At 36.6% G+C, this 23,796-nt stretch overlaps 1 protein-coding gene across 4 annotated transcripts in view; it reads left to right on the forward strand.

The window, feature by feature from the left end:
* The window catches only part of Ptpn4 (protein tyrosine phosphatase non-receptor type 4), a 113,729-nt gene that overhangs the window by 14,592 nt on the left and 75,341 nt on the right, over positions 1-23,796 (forward strand). For all 4 annotated transcript variants that reach the window (XR_016537270.1, XR_016537271.1, XM_090342955.1 and 1 more), the window contains exon 2: positions 16,839-16,993. Coding sequence is in view for 2 of the 4 variants with exons in the window: in XM_090342955.1 (XP_090199081.1) it covers positions 16,856-16,993 (138 nt within the window). In the remaining 2 variants the exon portion in view is untranslated. The remainder of the gene's footprint in view (positions 1-16,838; positions 16,994-23,796) is intronic.

The following is a 23,796-nucleotide window of genomic DNA, read 5'->3' on the forward strand; positions in this document are numbered from 1 at the left end:
AGGTAGGGCCCTAGAATGATGGTTCTTTTTTGTTCTATACTATGCTTGCTGAGAATGGCTGTGGGAACAGTTAGAGGCAAGAGGATCAACTGTTGAGTGTTTATTCATATATCTAATGACTAAAGGATGGGCCCAGCTGAGACTATAAAGTGGACCATTTATGTATGATCTCTCCACATGGGTTAGGTTTCTTAGAGCATGTTGGCTAGATTCTGGAACAACAACAACAATAACAATAGCAGCAGCAACAAACCCAGCATTCTGAGAGTATTACAGGAAAACCAGATAATAAGCTAAAGGCCTTAGTCTAAGTCATAGCATCACAACCCTTATACTGAGTTGGTGAAAGTAGTCACAAATTCAAGTGTCCCTGCCCCATCCCCACTTGTTCATTCAAGAAGATGAAACTAAATCTTTATTTAAAAATTTTAAATGAATGCATTACCTTTAAATAGTACCAAGGGGTTTCAAATTAACATGTCAAGTTATGTGTAAAATGTATTTTGATCAGTGTCACCTCCTCTGTCTTTCCTAGCCCTACTTACTCCTTCAAGTTTTTGTTAAAAGGACTTGCTCCTTTTGTTAAAAGTTTACCCCTTCTATACAGAATTTTAGGTAGTTTGATTGTATACATATAATACATGATCTATATATTTTCTTATACATTTATATTTTAAGTGTAACTTGCACATATGAGAGAAAACATGCACCCTTTGTGTCTGAGCCTGATTTACTCCAGTCAACATAATTTTTTTTTTTTTTTTTTTGCCAGTCCTGGGCTTGAGCTCAGGGCCTGAGCACTGTCCTTGGACTTTCTCAAGGCTAGAGCTCTACCACTTGAGCCTCAGCACCACTTCCGGCTTTTTTCTATGTATGTGGTACCGAGGAATCGAACCCGGGTCTTCATGCATGCTAGGCAAGCACTTTAACCACTAGGCCAAACTCCCGGTCCTCAACATAATTTTTCTTCAGGTGAACCCATTTCTCTGTCAGTTATAGGCTGGAACACAGTGCCTGGTCCTCTTGCTCTTCTTGCTTCTCACAGCTGGAAACCCCACTATTTAAGCTGTTCGTCTAGTCTGACTTTTTATTAGTTAGTGATGGAGTCTCATGGACACTCAAGCTGGCTTTCAACCATAATCCTAAGAGATCCCAGCCTCCTAAGTAACTAGGATTACAGGAATGAGCCATTGGCTCCAGACGTAAACTCAACTCTTGATGCAAGGAATGTCTGGGTCATTAAAAAACAAAGCAAAAGGGGCCTGGAGTTTGGCCTAGTGGTAGAGTGCTTGCCCAGCATTCACGAAGACCCAGGTACCACCTGCATAGAGGCTCAAGTGGTAGAGCTCTAGCCTTGAGAAAGTCCAAGGATAGGGCTCAGGCCCTGAGCTAAAGCCCAGGACTGGCAAAAATAAAAAATAAAGCAAAAGACAATATAAGTAAAAATTAACAGAGGCTTGTTCCCTCATCTCATCTTTTTCATTTTTTTGCCTGCTTTACATATTGAGAGAAGTAAAGGACATAATTAAATGTCTTACAGTTTGTCAAAGAAAACTATAGGTCAAACTCTCAGTTTCTGCACTGTTGACATTTGTTGTGTTTGGTAGGGCCACTGTCCTTTGCACTTATTAGCATCCCTGTTCTCTACTTATTAGGTGCCTATAGCACATTCTCCCTCCTAACAACCAAAAATATCTGTAGACATTGCACATGTTCCATGGAAGTCTAAGCCAATTGATCTCTCTCCTCGCCCCTCCCCCTCAATGGCTTGCTCACTCGCTCATGTACATGCATGAAAGCATTAGCTTTCAGGACTTGTTGAAAGTATTCTTTCAGAATTGAGAAGTGAGTCCTAACAATCTACATGATTCAAGATGTTGTCAAGTGATTCTATCATTTAAGTAGCAAACACTAATATGAGTCATCCTTAAAAACTGATTTATAGTCAGGTTCCAGTGGCTCACACCTGTAACCCTAGCTACTCAGGAGGCTGAGATCTGAGGATCATGTTTCAAAGCCAGCCCAGGCATGAAAGTCCTTGAGACTCATCTCTATTTAACCACCAAAAAACCAGAAGTGGCACTGTGGCTCAAAGTGGTAGAGTTGTAGCCTTGAGCTGAAGAGCTCAGGGACAACACCCAGGACCAGAGTTCAAGCCACATGACCAACAAAACAAAAAAACTTTTAAACAAGAAATTAAAGGAATAATACAATGAACACTTCTATCTTTGCCATCAATAATTGGGAGTTATTAAAATTTTGCCACATTTACTTTGTGTCTGAGTAAAGAGGAAGAGGTCAGAAGCTTTCGTGAGAGGTTAATGTAGGAGTCTTAGTATAATGGCTACCATGTGGCTTGGCCAATCCACCCACCTTCGTAGTGTTTAATCAAGACACCATTACTCTGTTGCTGCTAGGGATCAAATTCAGGACCTTGAACATGCTAGGCAAGTGATCCTTATAGTTAGGATTGCAGACATAAATCTGCTACTTCACCTTTTTTGTATTCTTTAAATTTTTATTTTTTAGTCACTTACCTTGGATCTGTAAAAGAACTATATTCTAGTTACTGCTGTGTCACAGACTCTCAAAACTTCATAGTTAAAAACAGTAAAAGTTATTTCTATGTTTCTGAATCTGTAATTTGGGCAAGGCTTGACAGGAAAGACTTGTCTTCTCTCCATGGGATCAGCTATGATGACTTTACTGAAGATGCTGTACCCACATAGTTGGCAAGTTGTTGCTATCAGCTGGAATACCCACAGGGCTGTGGGATGGGAAGTGCAGTTCCTTTGTACATGTATCGTGCACTTCCTTGAGATTGATGTTTGATTACAAGGACAATGTCCCTATATAAATCCACGTGAAAGTTCTACCCTTATGACCTTACCTCAGAAGTCACTGTCATTTCTGCTATACCTCTTACTCATAGAAAATCTCATAGAGATTTTCCTGAATTCATGGGAGAAGTGCCATAAGCTCTACGTCTTGATATGGTGGTAAAATTCCTGAAATATAGTTGCTTCCATGTTTGGAAAATAGAATCTAGACACAGTCTGTGATATAATGATGATTTGGGAAAGAAAAAAAACTAGGTTCATGATTTAGCTTTTATGGAAGGCCAAGTATTTGCTTAGGATGAGTGAGGTACTGAGTTTAGTCTCCAGCATTACAAATGAAAAAGCCAATAACAGCAACCAGTAAAAACAAAGCACACCCAATGCTATGGACATGGTAATGGAAATATAAACATAACTATATAGACATAAAAACCTATGACTCTATAGACATAATGTTTTATTTCATAAATTAATATGTTTCTATGACATACAGACCCTTAGCCTAATTTGGATTAAGTTCTAGGCAAACACTACTTTTTTTTTTTTTTTTTTTTTTTTTTTTTGCCAGTTCTGGGCTTAAGCTCAAGGCCTGAGCACTGTCCTTGGATTTTTCTCAAGGCTAGAGCTCTACCACTTGTGCCCCAGCACCACTTCTGGCTTTTTCTAAGTATGTGGTACTAAGGAATCGAACCCAGGTCTTCGTGCATGCTAGGCAAACACACTACCACTAGGCCAAACTCCCGGCCCTAATTTGGATTAAGTTCTAAAAACTAAGTCCCAGTGATTATATATAGAGATTCCTTTCTTGAACACTTGTTTATTAAACTTGTCATTTGAAATATGATGCAAAAGTCAATGTTAATAAATCCTTTAATAAAAAAATACATATCTGAATATGCAGCAGAAGCAAAATGTTTCCTTAGTTAATTCTATGATTTCTGATGAAGGACATAGAATACAGTTGCATGGAGTTGACAGATGCAACAGCCTTTCACTTAGGGCCCAGTTGCTACAGCAATGAGTAGACATTCTTACTATGACTTTTAGGGTCTTCTCTGTGGAATTTGATTCTGGCTTTTAAGTTGTCACTAAGCCTCCAGGAAGAGCTGTGGTTGGTTTTTGTTTGTTTGTTTTTGTTTTTAAAAAAACACCCCTGGAAAGAAAATTTTTCCTCTATCAATTCTGATCATTACTGTAGTCTGCAATAGATAAGTATAAGGCGAACATCTGAATATCATTTACAACCCTTTTATTACTATCTTTATGCTTCCAGAATGAACATCTGATTACTATTAAACTTTATTCTCCTGGAAAAAAAAAAAAAAGCACAGCCAGCCCTTTACCGTGGATATATTGGGAGGTACCACTCATTTAGTACTGGATGACATTCTTCCTCCTGACAGCCAAAAACGAAAAATGTCTGTAGACATTGCACATGTTCCACGAAGTGTTCTAGAAACTCCGTTGGAGAAAGACAAGGAGGGAGAGGCCCAAGTGATGTTAGTACTTCTACATTATTAACACATGCTGTTTAACCAAATTCTATCTTAATGAGCTTAAAATTTCACAAAGGAAAAACACATTTGATAGACATTAATGTGTAAGTATATCCTTACTAACACTCAGGATCTGTACATTATTGCAACTAATGTTAATACTGCTTTTAGAAGTGGTATTATCTAATACTTGTGTATCACTTTAATAATTCCAATTTATTTATTTATTGAGACATTTATTTATTGTGGTGCTGGTGAGTAAAATCCAGAGCTCCTAAATGCTAGGTAAGCCACCCCATTCTCCACATTATTTTTTAAGTACTTTCTACTGCTGTAGCTAAACATGCGAGTTCTAGAAAGTCCCTAGTGCATAGTATAGTATCCAGTATGTAGTGTGCATACTCTTTTCATTAAATCTTTTTAAATATGTCAATAATTTCAGTCTCTGGTGTCTAGCATAGACAATTTCTTGCAACATAACATAAAGGGTTATATTACCTTTATAAGTCTGTTTCATTTTTTTTTTGTCTGTGGAAATAAAATCTCTCTGTGCCACATATAAAAACAGGTGGAAAACATGGTATGTCTGCTCCTAAGTCATTGTGTGTGTTTTTAACCTCTCATTTTAAAGCCTAATGAATATAAGTAGAATTTGCTGATAGACATTTTACTTAAAAAGTGCCTTTACTTTAAAAGTAGGATGCTGCCCCCTAGGGGTTAATACAATATTACATTATAATTGTTGAACCTTTTGTTCTTCCTGCAACCGTAAGCTTATATTTGGAATGAATAACATATTGAATAGAATCTAAGTTTGTTTTTACTTGCTTTGATTTTTCAACCCCCCCTCCTGTTTTTACCCTTACAGACTTTGTTCATAGAAAATTTAGGATTTTTTTTCCTCTGTAGCTTTATATTATTCTTCTTTTTAAATTTTATTAAAACTTTTGAAAATAGATACATACTGTTAAAAAGATTACAGATGAAGAACTTCAGTCGAGCATATTTATTTAGAATAAATGAGATCACAAATGATTGAAAAGTAAATACCAAATGTTCTATTAAATTAAAATCAGTAATACTTTCACTAATTACCTGACATACTTGTAAATAGAATATTTGATAACTCTAAAAACTCAGATCAACTTTCCAAATAACAGCATTTAAATTCTTGATTATTGAAAAATATAAAATTTACCATCTTAATCCTTTTAAGTGTGCAATTTAATATCATTGAGTACATTTACCATACTGTAGAACCATCACCAGCATCCTCCTCTAGAACTCTTTTCATCACATTGAAATTCTATAATCCTTAAGGATCAACTCATCTGTGTTCGTGTCTGTGTTCCTTCTTCCCTTTCTTTCTTTCTCTCTCTCTCTCTCTCCCCCTCTCCCTTTCTTAAGGATCAACTCATCTGTGTTTGTGTCTGTGTTCCTTCTTCCCTTTCTTTCTCTCTCTCTCTCCCCCTCTCCCTCTCTCTCTCTCTCCCTCTCCCTTCCCCCCCTCTCTTTCTCTCTTTCTCTCTCTCTCTCTCTCTCTCTCTCTCTCTCTCTTTTATACTTAGAGATTTACACTTGCTAGACAGTTCATTTTCTGACTAAGGTCTTAAAGTTTTGCCTGAGTTCAACCATCCTTTTACCTATGCCTTCCACATAGCTGGTGTTAACAGACATGTGTCATCACACCCAGTTTATTTATTGTGAGGAGGGTCTTAGTAACTTTTTGCTCAGGCGGTCTTTGAAGTGTGATCCTTTTAATTTTTACCTCCAGTAGCTGGGATTGCAGCTGTGACACTGGGATTTTTACTGTTCTCCATTCTAACTTTCTCTGGTTTTAACTACACTAGTTATTTCCTATAAGTGAAAATATACAACAATATTTGTCATTTTGTGACTAGCATATTTTACTCTGCCTAATGTTTCAAGGTTAGTCTCCATTATAGAATGTCAGAACTTTCTCTTTCTTTTCTTATACTTGTGATTGAACTTGCTAAGGAAGTATTAAGTACTTGAGTTGTGCAGCCAGTTTTTTGCTTTTAGTTTATTTTTTATTTATTTATTTTTCCAGTCCTGGGCCTTGAACTCGGGGCCTAGGCACTGTCCTTGGGGCTTTCCTCTAGGCTAGAGCTTTACCACTTGAGCCACCATTTCTGGCTTTTTTTCTCTGTATGTGGTACCGAGGAATCGAACCCGGGTCTTCATGCGTGCTAGGCAAGCACTCTACCACTAGGCTAAACTTCCAGCCCCCTTTTAGTTTATTTTTGAAGATACATCTGTTTTTATATAGGCTGGTGTATCCTGGGTTACTGGGAGTGCAATTATATGCCACAACTCTTATTGCCATATCCTAGGTTTTCTTTTTGAAAAATTGATATTATAGCCGGGCATGGTGGCTCATGCCTGTAATCCTAGCTACTCAGGAGTCTGAGATCTAAGGATGAAGGTTCAAAGCCAGCCTGGGCACAGAAGGACCTGAGACTCTTATCTCCAATTAACCTCTAGAAAATGGGAAATGGAATTTGGCTCAAGGATAGGGTGGTAGCCTTGAGCTGAAGAGTTCAGAGGTGTGTTGCAGTTGCATAAGCAAGTAGAACATATTTTATTAAAAGTAGGATATTTAAATATTCTGAAATTGTCCACAACAATAACATTTAACAAATATTCACTAAACAGTCTTAAGACTATATTTCTTTTTGGACAGGTTCACCCCTCCCTTCACTCTTTCCCATCCTCAGTTTTTAACTTTTTCATTTTTCATGGTTGTAAATGATTGATCTTATTTAACAGTAATCAGTGTTATTCCTTTCCTTTGTTCCTTCCTCTTTTCCTCCTTCTCTCCCTCCCTTCGTTCCTACCTTTTCTCCTCCCTCTCTCCTCACTCTACTTTTCCTTTTCTTTCACTAGAGCCCTGGGGCTTGAACTCAGGGCCTGGATGCTTCTAAATTTTTCTGGTTACAGGCATGAGCCACCACACTTGGCACATTGGCTGCTTTTTTTTTGTTGTTTTGAATATAGATGTACATGTATATGTCAAATCTCACTAATTGTTGCTAAATATTGCTCTGGCTCATCTCATACCTCACTATATCCATCTTCTAAGTTACTGGAATTAGAGGCCCTGAATTTCATTCATTTGTAAAACCAGTTTATTCCAGTTTTAAAACCCATTGTATGGAAATAGCACATTTTGCTTAGTCATCCATTGAATCTTTGGCAGTTTTACCTTTGTACTCTGTGAATAGTGCTGCTGTGAATATAGGTGTACAGATCTCTTTGAGATCTAGGTTTCAATTATTTTGAGTTTTACCCCCAGCAGAGGAGTGGCTGGGTCATTTAATGAGTCTGCTTTCATTTTTCTAGAAACTGCTATATTAATTTCCATAATGACTACTGAATTTGCTTCCTCCAACAGTGTACTTCTAATTTTTTTTATTATGCTTGCCAGCATTGTTATTTTCCTTTTTTTACGGTAAGGATCAAACTCAGGGCATATGTATGCCTAGTAGGTACTCTACCACTGAGATACATCCCTAGTCTTTTTTTGTTTTGTTTGTTTTTGTACAGTCATGGGGCTTGAACTCTGGGCCTGGACACTGTCCCTGATATTACATATTAGTCCTTCAAGTGGGTATGAAGTGGTTTTAGTATGCATTTCCCTAATAAACACTGACATCGCACATATTTTTATAAACTTATTGGCCACTTGTTTGCCTTTGGAGAAATGTCCATTGAAGTTGTATGCCCATTTTAAATTGAAATTTTTCTTTTTGGAAGTACAAACTTATTGCCTCATACATACTAAATATATGCTAAGCTATATACCTAACCTTTTGTTGTTATTAAGTTGTAGGGATTTCTTAATAGATTTAAGAGATTAAACCTATCAGATTTGTGAGTTGCAAATATTTTTCTGCTAGTATTTTTACACTGTGGCGTTTCTATTTTTTGCTATCCTTTGATACTCAAAAGATTTGAATTTTGAAAAATGGAAGTTTACTTGTATTTTCTTCTGTTTCCTGTGATTTTTATTTTATACATAAGAAATCATTGCCAAATACAGTGTCATGAACTTTTTCCTGTTTTCTTTTAAGGATTTTATAGTTTTAATTCACATTTGCTCTGTGCTTTATTTTTGTATGCAGTTTAAGACAAGAGTACAATTTTCTTCTTTTACATATGGATAATTAGGGTTTTTTTTTTTTTCAAAATTTTGTTGAACACATATTCTTTCTCTATTGAATAATCTTATCACCTGCTAAGGTTTGTTCCCCAAAAGTCTTGTGCTGGAATCTTGGTTCTTAATGTAATGATATTGAGAAGTGTTAAATGATATTGAGAAGGGCTAAGGCCTGGTGGGAGGTAATTAGGTCACGGGAGTATCACCTTTATAATGGATTAATGTCTTTCTTGGCTAGTTCCCTCTGGATTTAGATCTCCTAGGAATAACTTAGGTTTTGTAGGGATAAATTATCATAGGAGTGGGTTGCTAGAAAGCTAATCAGCCTCTTTTCTGTTTCTATGTTGTACTGTTCAACGTTGCTGAAAGCTTATCCTTGAACTTCCTATCCTCTAAAGAACCACTTTCTTTGGTAAAGTACCTAGCCTGAGGTACTTAATTAAAGAAACACAAAATGGACTGAAGGCCATACCCTTTTAGGAAGTTGGTTAAGTATAAACATGGGAATTCTTCATGCCAGCACTGTGCTGTTTCAACTAATAAAACTAATAAAGCTTTGTTTTATTTGTTGAGATTAGAAATGTAATTTTTTTTTTTTTGCCAGTCCTGGGCTTGAGCTCAGGGCCTGAGCACTGTCCTTGGACTTTCTCAAGGCTAGAGCTCTACCACTTGAGCCTCAGCACCACTTCTGGCTTTTTTTTTTCTATGTATGTGGTACCGAGGAATCGAACTCGGGTCTTCATGCATGCTAGGCAAGCACTTTAACCACTAGGCCAAACTCCCGACCCCAGAAATGTAATTTTTTAAAATGTTCTTGTTCAAAAATATATTAACTGTTCAGAATCCATAAGGTTCTATATGAATTTTAGGATGGAATTTTGTTTCTCTGAAAAAATCCAATGAAATTTCAACATAGGGATTATATTATGTTATCTGTAGATTGCTTTAGATAAGGTTTTGTTTTAGTGATGCTGAAAATTGAATCCAGAACCTCTTGCATGCTAAGCAAGTGTTCTACTACTGAATTACAAGTTAATATCTTGAACAAGTTAATAGTCTGTCTTCCAATTCACTTTTTTTTTTTTTTTTTGCCAGTCCTGGGGCTTGAACTCAGGGCCTGAGCAGGCTAGAGCTCGACCACTTGAGCAATTTAGCACCACTTCCTGCCTTTTCTATGCATGTAGTGCCGAGGAATCCTGGTCTTCGTGCATGCTAGGCAAGCGTTCTACCACTAGGCTAAACTCCTGCCCCTTAATTCATCTTTATTTTTTAAATGTCTTTTCTACTGTAGATTTTGGTTTGTGGTTTTCCCTCCTTTGTTAATTTAAAGTATTTATTAATGAGCTGGTACGGTGGCTTACACGTGTAATCCTAGCTACTCAGGGGGCTTAGATCTGAGGATCAAGATTCAAAGCCAGCCCAGGCACTAAAGGACCTGAGAGACTCATATCTCCAATTAACCTCTAGAAAATGGGAAGTGAGGCTTGGCTCAAGGGTAGGGTGGTAGCCTTGAGCTGAAGAGCTCAGGGACAGTGCCCAAGCCGAATTCAAGCCCTATGACCCACAAAAAATTAATAATGTGCATTAATTATATAAAAGGAATTTCATTATGCTATTACCACACATATAAATAATGTATTCCAATCAATCCCACTCCCCCCCCCCCTTTTTTTTGTTGGTCATGAGACTTGAACGGGCCTGGGCATTGTCCCTGAACTCTTCGGGTCAAGGCTACCACCTTACCTCTCCAGCCACAGTGCCACTGCCAGTTTTCTGGTAAAGTCTCACAAGACTTTAGTGCCTGGGCTGGCCTTGAACCACGATCCTCAGATCTCAGCCTCCTGAGTAGCTAGGATTACAGGTATGAGCCACCATGCCCAACTTCCACTCCCCTTCTATCACTCTCTCTTACCCCTTCCTACTTCCTAGAACAATTTTAGCAGTTTATTGTTCTATTTTCATATGTGTCAATCAACTATTTTGAATATATTCATCCTCATTCACTCTTCTCCTTAGCTAAGATTATTTCCCTTTTTCTGCTTCCCAAACCCCTATTCCTTATGGTCCACTGTTTTCACTGGGAATCTTTGTTTTAGAGTTGCCATCTGTTAAAGTTTTTCTTGTCGAGAAGTAGTGTACCTTCTATCTGGCAAATATAACTGTAACCCCTGTATACATTACAATAAAAAAAGTTTTTCTTGTTGTCTTGCCCTTTTCACTTCTTCCTAAGTAAGCCCACCATATTTTATGTTTGTATGTATGCATGTTTGATGCATGTGTATGTTCACAGAAATACATATATATATACATATATATGTGCATGCCGCTAACAGGTGTTTTTTAGGTCTAGTTTTCACATATGAGCAATGATACCTTGTTTTTGGCTGATTTTACTCAAGGATGTTCTCTCATTCCATCCTGCAAATTGTATGGTTTCCATTTTTTTTTTTATGGCTAGGTAATATTTCAGTGTGTGTGTGTGTGTGTGTGTGTGTGTGTGTGTGTGTGTGTGTGTGTGTGTGTTTCTGGTTCTGGGCTCCTCGTCTGGTTCCATTGTTTGATCATTGTGATTCATACTTTTTTTATATTTTTTATTGTAATTAATAAAAGGGTTACATGATATTTGCCAGATAGAAGGTGCATTAATTCACATACATTGATACCCTCTCACATGTCTTGGTACCCATTACCCTCCCCCCCACCCACCGTGATTCATACTCTTATATGTTGATTTACTCTTTTTTTTTTAGATATGTGCCCAGTGTGGTGGTCATGAAATAGGTCAGTTTTTAGTTCCTTAAGGAAGCTCCATACTGATTTTCATAGTGGTTGCACTAGGTTGCAGTATACTGTTGTACCAACAGTGTGCCCCCCCTCCATCTTTGCCAGCATTTTTTGTTTATTCTTGATGAATGCTGTTCTGGCAGGGGTGAGTAGAATCTTAGTATAGTTTTGATTTACATTTCCTTTATGGTTAAGGATAGTGAACAGTTCTTTATGCATCAGTCATTTGCATTTCTTCTTTGGAAAAAACTGTGTTGAGTTTACTTGTCACTTAGTAATTGAGTTATCCTCTTGCTCTTTCTCCCCCTCCCCTTTGTATATTCTGGATATTAGTTCATTATCTGTTGAATAGCTGGCGAAAATTTTTCCAATTCTGTGGCTTGCCTCTTGGTTCTAGTAATTATTTTGCTTTGCATAAACTCTAATTTGATGTAGCCGTATTTGTCATTTCTTGTTCTCATTTTCTAGACAAATGAAGTCTTGTTCAGAAAATAATTGCCTGTGCTTGTAATTTCCAGGCTTTTCCCTATGTTTTCTTAAATAGATTTGAAGTATCAGGTAATAGATTAAAAGTATCAAGTCTTACTTTGAGTTCTTTGATCCAACTGGCGTTTACTTTTGTACTGAGTGAGCGATAAGGGTCAAGTTTCAGTTCCTGTAAATGGACAATCAGTTTTCCTAGCACTATTTGTTGAAGAGACTGTCCTTTCTCCAGTGTGTGTTTTTAGCTTCTTTGTCAAAAATTAGATAGCAGTAGCTGCCTAGTTTTATTCCTGGGACTTCCGTATTGTTTCATTGGTCTTCAGGTCTGTGTTTATTGAACCTGGCTGCACTGCTATTTGGTGTTCATGTTAAGTATAATTTCTTATTCTTCATAGATTGTTCCCTATATTAATAGTAAGTGTCCTTTGCCTCAGAACTGATTTTAGTTTGAATTTATTGATGCTTGGGACCGGGCGTTTGGCCTAGTGGTTAAAGTGCTTGCCTAGCATGCATGAAGACCGGGGTTCGATTCCTTGGTACCACATATAGAAAAAAGCCGGAAATGGTGCTGAGGCTCAAATGGTAGAGCTCTAGCCTTGAGAAAGTCCAAGGATAGTGCTCAGGCCCTGAGTCCAAGCCCAGGACTGGCAAAAAAAAAAAAAGAAATGAATTTATTGATGCTTAAATACAGCTTTGGTTTACTTGTATTTAATTGTACAAAGTAATGGTTTTATTATGGCATTTTACATGAATATCATATACTTTGATCTTTGTGTCTCTCCGCTCCTTCCTATCTCTAATTAGCCCCCCCCTTTAACTTTAATGTCCTTTTCCCTCCTCTCAATTTCCAAATACAAGAGAAAATGTGATATTTATCTCTGAGGTTGGCTCATTTTGCTTAACATATGATCTCCAGTTCCATCCATTTTCTTGTAGACATGATTTCATTCTTTGGCACAGAAAAAAACAAAACAAAACAAAACAAAAAACCATCATGTTTCTGTATTGCATTTTTCTTAACCATTTTTCATTAATAGGCATTTAGTCTGATTTTATTATAGCTCTTATGAATATTATTTCAATAAACATGATTGTTCAGATGAATGTTTATTAAGCTACTTTGTTTTGTGTGTGTGTGTGTGTGTGTGTGTGTGTGTGTGTGTGTGTGTGTGTATTTATCTCCAGAAATGGTATAGTAGGATCATATGGTAGGTTGATTTTTAATTTTTTTAGGACTCTCCATACTCATTTGCACAGTGGCTTCACTGATTTACATTCCACCACACAGTGTATAAAATGTTCCTTCTCTCCTTTCCTCAACAGTGTTTTTGTTTTCTTGATGGTAGCCATTTTTATTAGAGTGAGTTGAAGTCTCTGTGGATTGATTTCCATTTCTCTGATTATCTCCTTGTTTTCTGGCCTTCAAGTTTTTTGATTAGATATGCCTCTGGCTGTTACTGAGGGTTACTTGTAAGTGATGAGTCATTTTTCTCTGGCACAAGATTTTATTTTCTTTGTTTTCAGCAATTTGACCAAGATACACACACACATACAAACACACGCACACACCATACACTGTACACGAATAGATCTTTTAGATTTATCCCAGTTTGAGGTCACTTTGCTTTTTCCATGTGTAGATTAATTTTTCTAAACCAAATGTTTTGTTTCTTCAAGTATTCCATCTGCTCTCCTTTTTTGTTTATTGTTTTTCTGGCTTACTTTTTTTTTTAAGATTCTGTTTCTGTGACTAGCTATTGTCTGCTAATTTTAATTGACTATGCTGTCTGCTTTAATCTGTTTTTGAGCTCATTCATTGAACTTTTCATTTAAAATATTTGTGTTCAACCACAGTATTCTGAACCTACTGATTAAAATGATATATCCTCATTTATTTTAAGTTTGATGTGATATTGTTCTCATGTTTTGTTTAGTTTTGTAGTTGTGGTTTGTGTTAGTTTTTGAACATTTTCATAATACCTGATTTTAAGTCTTTGTTTAGTGAGTTCAATGTGGGAATCCTTCAAGTAGTTTTTATTCAGTCCTTTTTATTCCCCGTGTTCCTTCTTTGCTGGGTCTTTTATTGTTGCCATTTTTATTGTCACTATCTAGAGACCTTCCTGAAGTAATTTTATAAAGTTGTATTGTATGCCATGTATAGCCTCCATTATCTCTGTTGAATTAATTTAGTTGGCAACAAATGATTGAACAGATACTTCCTTAAATAATAGTTCAAAGGAGTAAGTTTTCCCATCTTTTCCTACAGGTGACTTTAGTGTTTATTTTATAGAGCTGATTTTACTTCCTGGCTGTGCAGGAATGATTCATGGTCACTGGTAGGTAAGAGATGGGGACCGTTTAGCTTTTCCCTGGGGACACATACAATTCTTTATTTGCTGATTCCTTCTGAATTCCCAGGAATATGTTGGAACTGGGTGTGTGTGTGTGTGTGTGTGTGTGTACCTGTGTACGCGCACCAGTCCTGGGGCTTGAATTCAGGGCCTGGACACTTGTCCTTGAGCTTTGTTGCTCAAGTCTAATGCTCTACCACTTGAGCCACAGCTCCACTTCTGGCTTTTTGGTAGCTAATTGGAGATCTGAGTCTCATTACTTTTATGCCTGGGCTGGCAGAAAAGTAGGATTAAAGTCATGAACCACTGGTGCCTAGGTAAGTTGGAACTTATAAAAGTCGTTTAAGGGCATCAGATTTTCCAACTTGTCCATTTTTGTGGTGGTAATCTTTTTTTACTCCAACTATTATTGTTCTGGCTGCTGTGATATTGAATAATTACTATTGATATTGTTTTGATATAAAGGTATTTTCACTTAAACATATTTTTTGTCAGGTAAAGTAGGAATGCTGTGTAAGGAGGAGTTTCTAGATATCTGTTTAAATAGTCAAAATAATGATAGTTCTCCAGACTTGGGTCTTTGCAGGGAGCTTCATAGTTTTTGTCATCCAGTGATTGGAAGGCTTTCTGTAGCCATCATAATTTCTAGTTTGTTGAACTTCAAACCCACTATGTAGTTGGGAGTAAGGGATAGGTCACATTAAGGTGCCACAAATCTCATTGTCCTTGCTGAGTGAGATCGAGCTGCTTATTTTGATCTTTTAAAATACTATTCCAAGTGTTGTAGTCTTTTTGTTAACTTCCAAAGTTTAGTGTTCATTTTGACAATTACCTATATTATTTTTACTCTTACAGTTTTAATTTTTACGTGAGTAGGATTATAGGCACGGATTATGAACACATGCTACTACATCCAACTATCTCTGTTGGGATAGTCCTGTATCCTTTTTTTTTTTTCTTTTTGTCTTCTGGAATCTCAGTCCTTCAACTCTCAGCCTCTCATGTAGCTGAAAGACAAGTACATGCCGTTGCACCTAGCTACTGTGATCCTGTTGATCTCTACTTCCGATGTAGCTAGGATTACAGATGTGAGCTGCTGGCTTTGGCCTAGCTTCTTTTTCCTTGTTTCCCCCCCCCCATGTGTTATGTTTAGGTATTGTGTGCATATGTATGTGCATATGTGCTTAAGACTACTACCCTACCAATTGAGCCACATCCCCGCTTGTGGCTTTTTTGGTGGATATTTGGGCATAAATCTCAAGGACTTTCCTGCAGAGGCTAGCCTGACACCACACTTTACAGATTTCAGCCTCCTGAGAAGCTAGGTTTAAGGTGTTAACCACAGATTCCCTGCAGTTTTGGGGGTGTGTGTGTGTGTGTGTGTGTGTGTGTGTGTGTGTGTGTGTGTGTGTGTGTACATATGCACCTGGGCATTGTCCCTAAGCTTTTTTGTTTTGTACCTGCACACTATCACTTGATCCATTGATCCATAGCTCAAGTAGTGGCGTAGTGGCTTTTGGGAGACAACTCATTGAAGATAACAGTCTTACTGACTTGCCTGCAGGGCCTGACTTTTAACTGCTATCCTCAGATCTTAGTCTCCTGAGTAGTTAGGATTATAGGCATGAGCCACCAGCATCCTGCATCTTTATTGTCTTTTAATAGATAATATTGATACCAGTATGATTTCTGTTCTTGAAAGGCGAGCTGAGGTTTACCCTCTTCCATTAAAAATTTTAAAGCAAAGATTAGTAATCTAAAGCTTTCTACTTATTTCATTTCTCAAGATTAATAAGCCATAAAATAAAAGCACTGATGCCTCACACTTGTAATCTAACTTCTGAAATGGGAGGATCACTGCTCAAAGACAGCCTGTACAGAAAAGTTTGAGAGACTCCTGCTTTTTTAAAGAGTTTATTAACATTGATTTTTACATCATATTTCAAATGACATGTTTAACAAACAAGTGTTCAAGAAGGGAGTCTCTATATACAATCACTGGCACTTAGTTTTTAGAACATAATCAAAATTAGGCTAAGCGTTTGTATATCATAGATACATATTAATTTATGAAATAAAACATTATATCTATAGAGTCATAGGTTTTTATGACTATGTAGTTGTGTTTATATTTCCAATACCATGTCCATAGCATTGGGTATGCAAATATTGAGTCCTCGCTCTTGTACTGTTTGGATCTAATAGTTGAGAGACTCTTTTTGAACCCATTACCGGATGGAGTAGTGGTACATGTCTGTCATTGCAAGCTTTGTGGGAGGCTAAGATTAGAAAGATGACATATTTCCTCCATGTATCCCCAAAAATGTTGTTTTAAAGAAAGGAAGGGCTGGCTGAAGTTAAATAATCTTCCCTCCTGTTGACATTGTGCTGTGTTTTCAGATACATCAGTGAGTAACATCCAACTTTGTGATGTGGCATATTCTCTCACTTTTAAACTCTTAAGTTTACATAGGTTTTAACTGAGATAGGACTTCTGTGTATTAATTCGATTTAATGGTCAGTTAAAAATAGTTTTGATGATGAACTATATATATATATATAATGCCTATAGTTCTTATCCTGATGTTGCAAGATTTATAACTTTTTATACATTTTAATTTAGTATATAATAGTTTTTATCTTAAATTTTATCTTCCAGTATCCGTTTATTTAGTGAAGTGTCCTTTTTTTAAAAAAAACTTAGATCTTGTGTGGACAGTAATGACCTCACGTTTCCGATTGCCTGCTGGCAGAACCTACAATGTACGAGCATCAGAGTTGGCCCGAGACAGACAGCATACAGAGGTTGTTTGCAACATCCTTCTTCTGGATAATACTGTGCAAGCATTCAGAGTTAATGTAAGTATTTTATCTCCTCTTCAGTTTCCTGTTCTTTCTCCTCATCTCTGGATATTAATCTAAACTTATTTTAAAAATAGAAACATTAATTTGTAATACATTTTGAAAAAGCTTATTAAGAAAGTTTTTTAACTGGACTCTTGAAGCACATGCCTGTTAATTCTCTCAAAGTGGCTGAGATCCAGGGTACTTTTTTTTTTTTTTTTGCCAGTCCTGGGGCTTGAAATTAGCGCCTGAGCACTATCCTTTGGCTTTCTCAAGGCTAGAGCTCTACTACTTGAGCTGGGTAGTTTTTATAAATGCCTGAAAGGAATTTGTTCTCCTAAATAATTTATGCTTTTCCATTGTAATCTTGTATATTAGTCAGTAAAACTTGCTAAATAAAGATGACAGCTCTTATTTTAGCAATATCTGAAATATTTGTCCAACAAATGTTTGTTCATCCTGTTTGTGCCTAGCTTCATTTGCTCATTGTTACTTCTAAGTTTCACATATGTGCATGTTATGTGATGTGTTAATAGTAAGGGGTTCATTTTAATTGCGGTACACTGCCCTTTTATATAAATATAGCCGTTTCTCTATTTACCAGTTTGCTTTTTTAATTTGTTGTTGGTATATATTTGAATTGCTAACATTTTAGGCCCCTGTGAGTAATATTATTGTGAACATTCTTGTACATGTCTTGATATATACATAAATTATTTTATAATTTCAAACCTGTAGAAAATGAGAGAACGTAATATACTGACTACTCAACTCCCTTTTTTTAGATTGATCTGGTATTAACGTTTTGCATGTATATTTTATCTTCCTTTGCTTTTCTTCAACCTTCTGAAAGCAAGTAGCAAACTTGGAAGTACCAGGGCCCATAAGCACTTCAGCAACCTAAGAATCTTCTAAATTTACACAGTATCATCATAAAATGATCTTCACATTTTACATTAGCCCATTATCCCCAAATTTAACATTAGGGAGATACTAGTATCTAATATGTCCATATTCAGACTCAAATTCCTTAGTTACAAGCCTCAGCTATATATTGTTACATCACTTTCCTGCTGTATTTCATGAGTATTTCTATACTTTGAAATATTTAAGTAAAATACTAATATCTACTAGTTAAGTTTAAACTTTACAGGGTCATTGTTATCTTCAAGTTCCAAATCATTTCACTTTAGAAAAGGTGCTTTAGCTTAATAAAATTGACATTAATAATAACTCTAAGGAGATTATCTAATAGTTCATTATACTCTTCTAAATGTTAAACTTTTGGTCAGGTGCTGGTAGTTCATGCCTGTAATTAATCCAAGCTACCATGATCTGAGGATCATGGATGATCTGAGGATCATGGTTCAAATTCAGCCTGGGCAAGAGTCTGTGAGACTTTATACAATAAGTTACTAAAAAGCTAGAAGTAGAGCTGTGGTTCAAATGGTAGAGAGCTACCTTCGAGCAAAAGAAGCTCAGAGTTAGCATCTAGGCCCTGAGTTCAAGCCCCGGGACTGGAATAATAATAATACTTAGTCTTTCAATGTAATATTTTGTTGTTTATAAACAGATTGCTACAAAGCAGAAATAATATGAAATGAAGAGAATTCTGCTTCATAAAATTTTCTGACTAATAGAAACTTATAAGCTGGGCACCAGTAGCTCACGCCTGTAATCCTATCTACTTAGGAGGCTGAGGTCCTTGAACACTTTTGCTCAAGGTTACCGCCCTGCCACTTAAGCCACAGTGCCACTTCCGGCTGTTTCTGAGTATGTGGTACCAAGAAATCAAACTCAGGGCTTCGTGGATGCTAGGCAAGCACTCTACGGGTAGGCTATGCTCCAACCCAATTTTTTTTTTTTTTAAATGCCAGTCCTGGGGCTTGAACTCAGGGCCTGGGCACTGTGCTTGGGCTTTCTCAAGGCTAGTGGTCTGCCACTTGAGCCACAGAACTACTTCTGGCTTTTTCTATGTATGTGGTACTGAGGAATCGAACCTGGGTCTTGATGCATGCTAAGCAAGCACTAGGGCAAACTCCCACCCCCCCCCCCACTACCCTCTTTCTTAAAATTAACCCTTTTTCCTGTTTAGCTCATTAGAAATCTTTGGAAGGGGTTATAAACTTAATTCCTAAATCAAGTATAAGTTTACATTTAGTTTTTATTTTCATTATACTCCTTTATCTCAAAATAATCTAAAATGATTTATGTTTTCTATTTCATGTAATGTTTCTCTTATACTTTAGTTGACAATAGTATACTTATTTAATTTACATATATTTTTGTTTATATAAACATACTTAACAGCTAGTCCTAATAGAGATGACTATATTATTCAAAATTGGCTTTACTTTGATGTTGTTATTGAACAGTAACATGTGTGACATGGAATGGCTGAGGAGTACAACCTGCTCCAAGTACTACTGTCTTGTCACTGTATGAGAAACCACCCAAAACTTCATGACATAAAGCAACCACTTGTTATGCTCAGGAACTCTGTAATTGAGGGATTTGCACAGAAACAACTTGTATCTGTTCTTTTCTGTGTCAGAACTTAACTGAAGTACTTCAAAGGCTAGAGGTTATAATTATTTCAAAGCGTGTTCAATCATGTGAGCATTACCTGAAACCTCACAGTCTCGAACACCTATGTAAGACCTTTCTGTATACCCTGAACTTCTTCCTAGTATAGTGACTGATTTCTTAGAAAAGTTGGAGACATACTGCCTTTTCTGAGCTGGCTCTAGAACCATGTAACAATAGTTACCAGATTCAGCTTGGTAGGGTTATTAGAGTCATACTCAGAGTCCAAAAAAAGGTAAAGTAGGTTGTTCTTTAAAAGTGTCAGGGTTCTGAAAATTCATGGTATATCAAAAAACTGCTATGGATTTATTAAGAAAATGAAGTTTGCCAACTCTTGGAGGCACAATCGTGCCCTGAATTTGGCACATTAATGTGCCCATGTTTATTTTTTCAAGTCATTTTCTCCTGTAACTGTCCCTTGCTTCTTTATGTTGTTTGAGTTGTTTATATAGGTGTGTCCTACTTTATAAAACATCTAAATGTACAAACATATAGCTAATACATATTATATACATATAATATATATATAACATATAAGTCAGTAATATATGTGTACATACATGTATATGATATGTATGTATATATTATATATAATACTTAATTTTGTTGTTTTGAGTATGTATGTATAAGGACATATGTATACAATTTTATATTTAAAAAGTGAAAGGGTATTCAAATTTTGTAACTTATTCAATACATTATTTAATGCACAATTCAAAGAAGTTTTCTAAGTTTCAGTATTTAAAGAAAAAAGGTTGCTAATTGAGAATGTTTTTATTTTTCTATTGTGTCTACATTTTTCCTCCCTTTTTAGAAATATTTGTCTTAAGGATACTAAAATTTAAAACTGTTTTCTGTCTCTGTTTACTCAGATATGGATGATAATAGTGCTTCAGTTATTGAAAGATTTGTCACAGATTTTTCTTTCTGATAGAGAATAAAGTATATATCTAATCATGTCAGAGCTTGGGTTTATGAAAAGTTTTGTTGATTGATGCTTTTATGTTTTCATCTCTTAAAGTATTACTTAACCTAGTCAGTAGTACAAGTAGAATCAGAAAGACTGGGATGACAGGTAGACAGAGATAAATATGGGAAACTAAAGGAATTACAAGAATGAATGGTTTAATTAAATGAAACATTTACTTGGAATCACTCTACTCATTTTCATTTCGGAAAGGATCATATACATAATGAATTTCAGTGCTAAAAATAAAAACCTATTTGATATATTCAGTGCGTACCTTCAGCCCGTTTTTACATTAAATAACTACAAAAGAAATAGCCAAAACTATCAGTTCTGAACTTTGCTATAAACAAATCAAAGAAAGCACAGAAGGAAACATATGAGCCAGGTGTGGTGGTATACACCTGTAATTTCAGCATTCAGAAAGCTTAAGAAAGAATTGTAAACTGGAGTCCTATCTGGGCTACATAGCAATATTGGTTGTTGTTTTAAAACAAAGAGAAAATTCATGTATATTTAGAAAAATGTTTGTTACAACACTATTACTAATTACTCATATATATATATATATATATATATATATATATATATATATAACAGCTGTTGCTTTTCTCTACAGAAACTAAACAAGTAAGTACATTAAAAATTAAGTGTCGGGGCCAGGAGTTTGGCCTAGTTGTAGAGTGCTTGCCTAACATTCACGAAGACCCCCGTTTGACTCCTCGGTACTTTATACATGGAAAAAAGCCGGAAGTTGTGCTGAGGCTCAAGTGATAAAGTTCTAACCTTGAGAAAGCCCAAGGACAGTGCTCAGGCCCTGAGCTCAAGCCCAGGACTGGCAAAAAATGTTAAGTGTCAAATTCAAAGGCTAATGGAAACATAGTCAAAACAATTACCAAGAAAAATATTTTAAGAATTCCCAGGCTGAGCACTGGTGACTCGTGCCTGTAATCCTAGCTACTCAGGAAGCTGAAATCTGAGGATTGCTGTTCAAAGCCAGCCTGGGCACAAAAGTCTCTGAGCTTTTATCTCCAGTTAACCACCAAGAAGCCGGAAGTGGTGGTATGGCTTAAAGTGGTAGAGCATTAGTCTTGAGTCTAAGTGCGCAGGCCCAGAATTTAAGCTCCATGACGATGAGGGTAGGGGCGGGAAAGAATTCCCAAAGAAATTATAAAAAGATTTTCAGAATCAGAATTTTTTCATGTTTTTAAAAAAGATATTTAAGTACTTGTACAGAGAGTTTTCACGTTTTAGTTGCTTAAATTTTCAGTTTTAGGGGTTATCAATTTCTCATTTAAGAAGTTTAGTTCCCTTTTACTCCTGTTTGTACTTTCTACCCACCCACATAAAGATTTATAAATGTATTTATATTACAGGTGTAAGCTATTATTATAACTGCAAATGTGCACAAGCTGAATCATATAACACATTAGAATTAGATTTTCTTTGTTGTTGGGGGTAAAGTTTGAGTTTTCATAACATTGTAATTTTCTCCTCTAATTTTAAATTATCTACCAGTAAGTTACCTTCTTTTTATTTATTTTTTTATAAAAACCACCACATTTATGTTTGTCTCTATTAAAGCTTATGTTGTCATTAATCTCCTTTCTTTAAACTCCAGTAATTTGTTGCCAAAATGAATTATTCATCTACAGAGAAGTGATCAAAGTCCATACTCTGATGGTAGTCTGAAGGATTTTAGTCATTTTATAAAAAAAGACATGCTATGTATTTAGAATAAATAAAATGGAGCAAACTTTACTATATCATTTAGTTTTACTGACCTCCCTAACTTCCTACATGATTATGTGGAAAATGGTCTCGGAGTCAGAGATTTCAGTTCACAGCCATTGCTGTGAGCCTGAGGCAAGGTGAAACATCTCATGATGGGGAGCTTATATCACAGCAGACAGGTAACAAAGCACAGTGTCTGTGCTGTCTGTTCTTCCCTTTTCTACTTTTATTCCACTTGGGCCTTCAGCCTTTTGAATGCTATTGCACACATTCAATTATTGTCCTCATTTATTGTCCTATAAGTCAGTTGTCTCTAGAAATGCCTTCACATGTACCCAGAGGCATGTCTTATTAATCTCTTGATTAGATTAAGCATCTATCTAATAAGTTGACAATCAAGATTGATTTTGCAAAGTGTATCCCTTGTCAACTTGACAATCAAATACATGTGCTAAAACCATATTTAATCTCTAAATAAAGACAAGAGCAAGGTCATAATTGTAACATGATGTAACTATCCTGAGTATAACTGAAAATATATTTATTCTTCCCAAAAGTCCCCAAACTTCCAGTATTACTCAGAAGTTAAGTCCTAAGTTTCCTCTGAGACTCAGAAATTAACTCATGTCTGTGAAAATAAAAAGGCAAATGATGTACTTCAAGATACAGTGTTACAGAATAAAATTTCCACTTCGAAGGGAAAAATGGGGTACAGACAGGAGAGATGAGACCAAATAAAACCCAGCATGCAAACTTCAAATCTTACAGATCCATACTAGCCATCTGGAGCCACATGGCACTGAGATGCGAGTGTCCAAGGGCTTACACAGACCCCCATCCTACAGACCTGCCATTTGTAGCCCATGCAGCCTACCTTTTGGATTGGCTCAGTTAACTGCCGGCTGTTTGCCTTGTCAGGTGTTCTTAGTTCCTGAAATCTTCAACTCCCAGAGGTCTCCATTGTCTCTAACCATACTCTTACGTTGCCTGCTCAGGGGTTTCCCACCAGGAACCAAACCCTGCTTGCTATACATTGCCTAGCCTTTCAAGCTTTGCGCTGAAATTGGAGTTGAAGACTTCATGACCCTCCCAAGCCTTCTACATGCTTGTAAAACCAGCATCTCATGGACAACTATAGGATCTGCAGTCAACTTGAGCAACAGCCAAGTCCTTTTGGACTATGGCTACAGTGGCCTGTGAGTGCCTGCTGAAATCACAGAAACATTTCCCCAGATGGCCTTTTGTGAACAGTGCCCAGACAGCACTTTCTTCTCAAGGAGAAGTCTTTCAAATAGTTTCATACTTTTGTATGTGTGAATGTGTACCAGTCCTGGGGCTTGAATTGAGGGTCTGCGCACTGTCCTTGGACACCTTTTGCTCAAGGGTAGTGTTCTACCACTTGAGCCACAGTGCCACTTCCACTTCTTCTGCATATGTGGTACTCTGGAATCCAACCCAGGGCTTCATGCAGATGAGGCGAGCATTCTACCACTAAGCTACATTCCCAGCCCAGTTTTACACTTTTATGCTC

The sequence above is a fragment of the Megascapheus bottae genome, chromosome 12 (assembly GCF_031878675.1).
Source record: "Megascapheus bottae isolate mThoBot1 chromosome 12, mThoBot2.hap1, whole genome shotgun sequence".
NCBI classification, from domain to species: domain Eukaryota; kingdom Metazoa; phylum Chordata; class Mammalia; order Rodentia; family Geomyidae; genus Megascapheus; species Megascapheus bottae.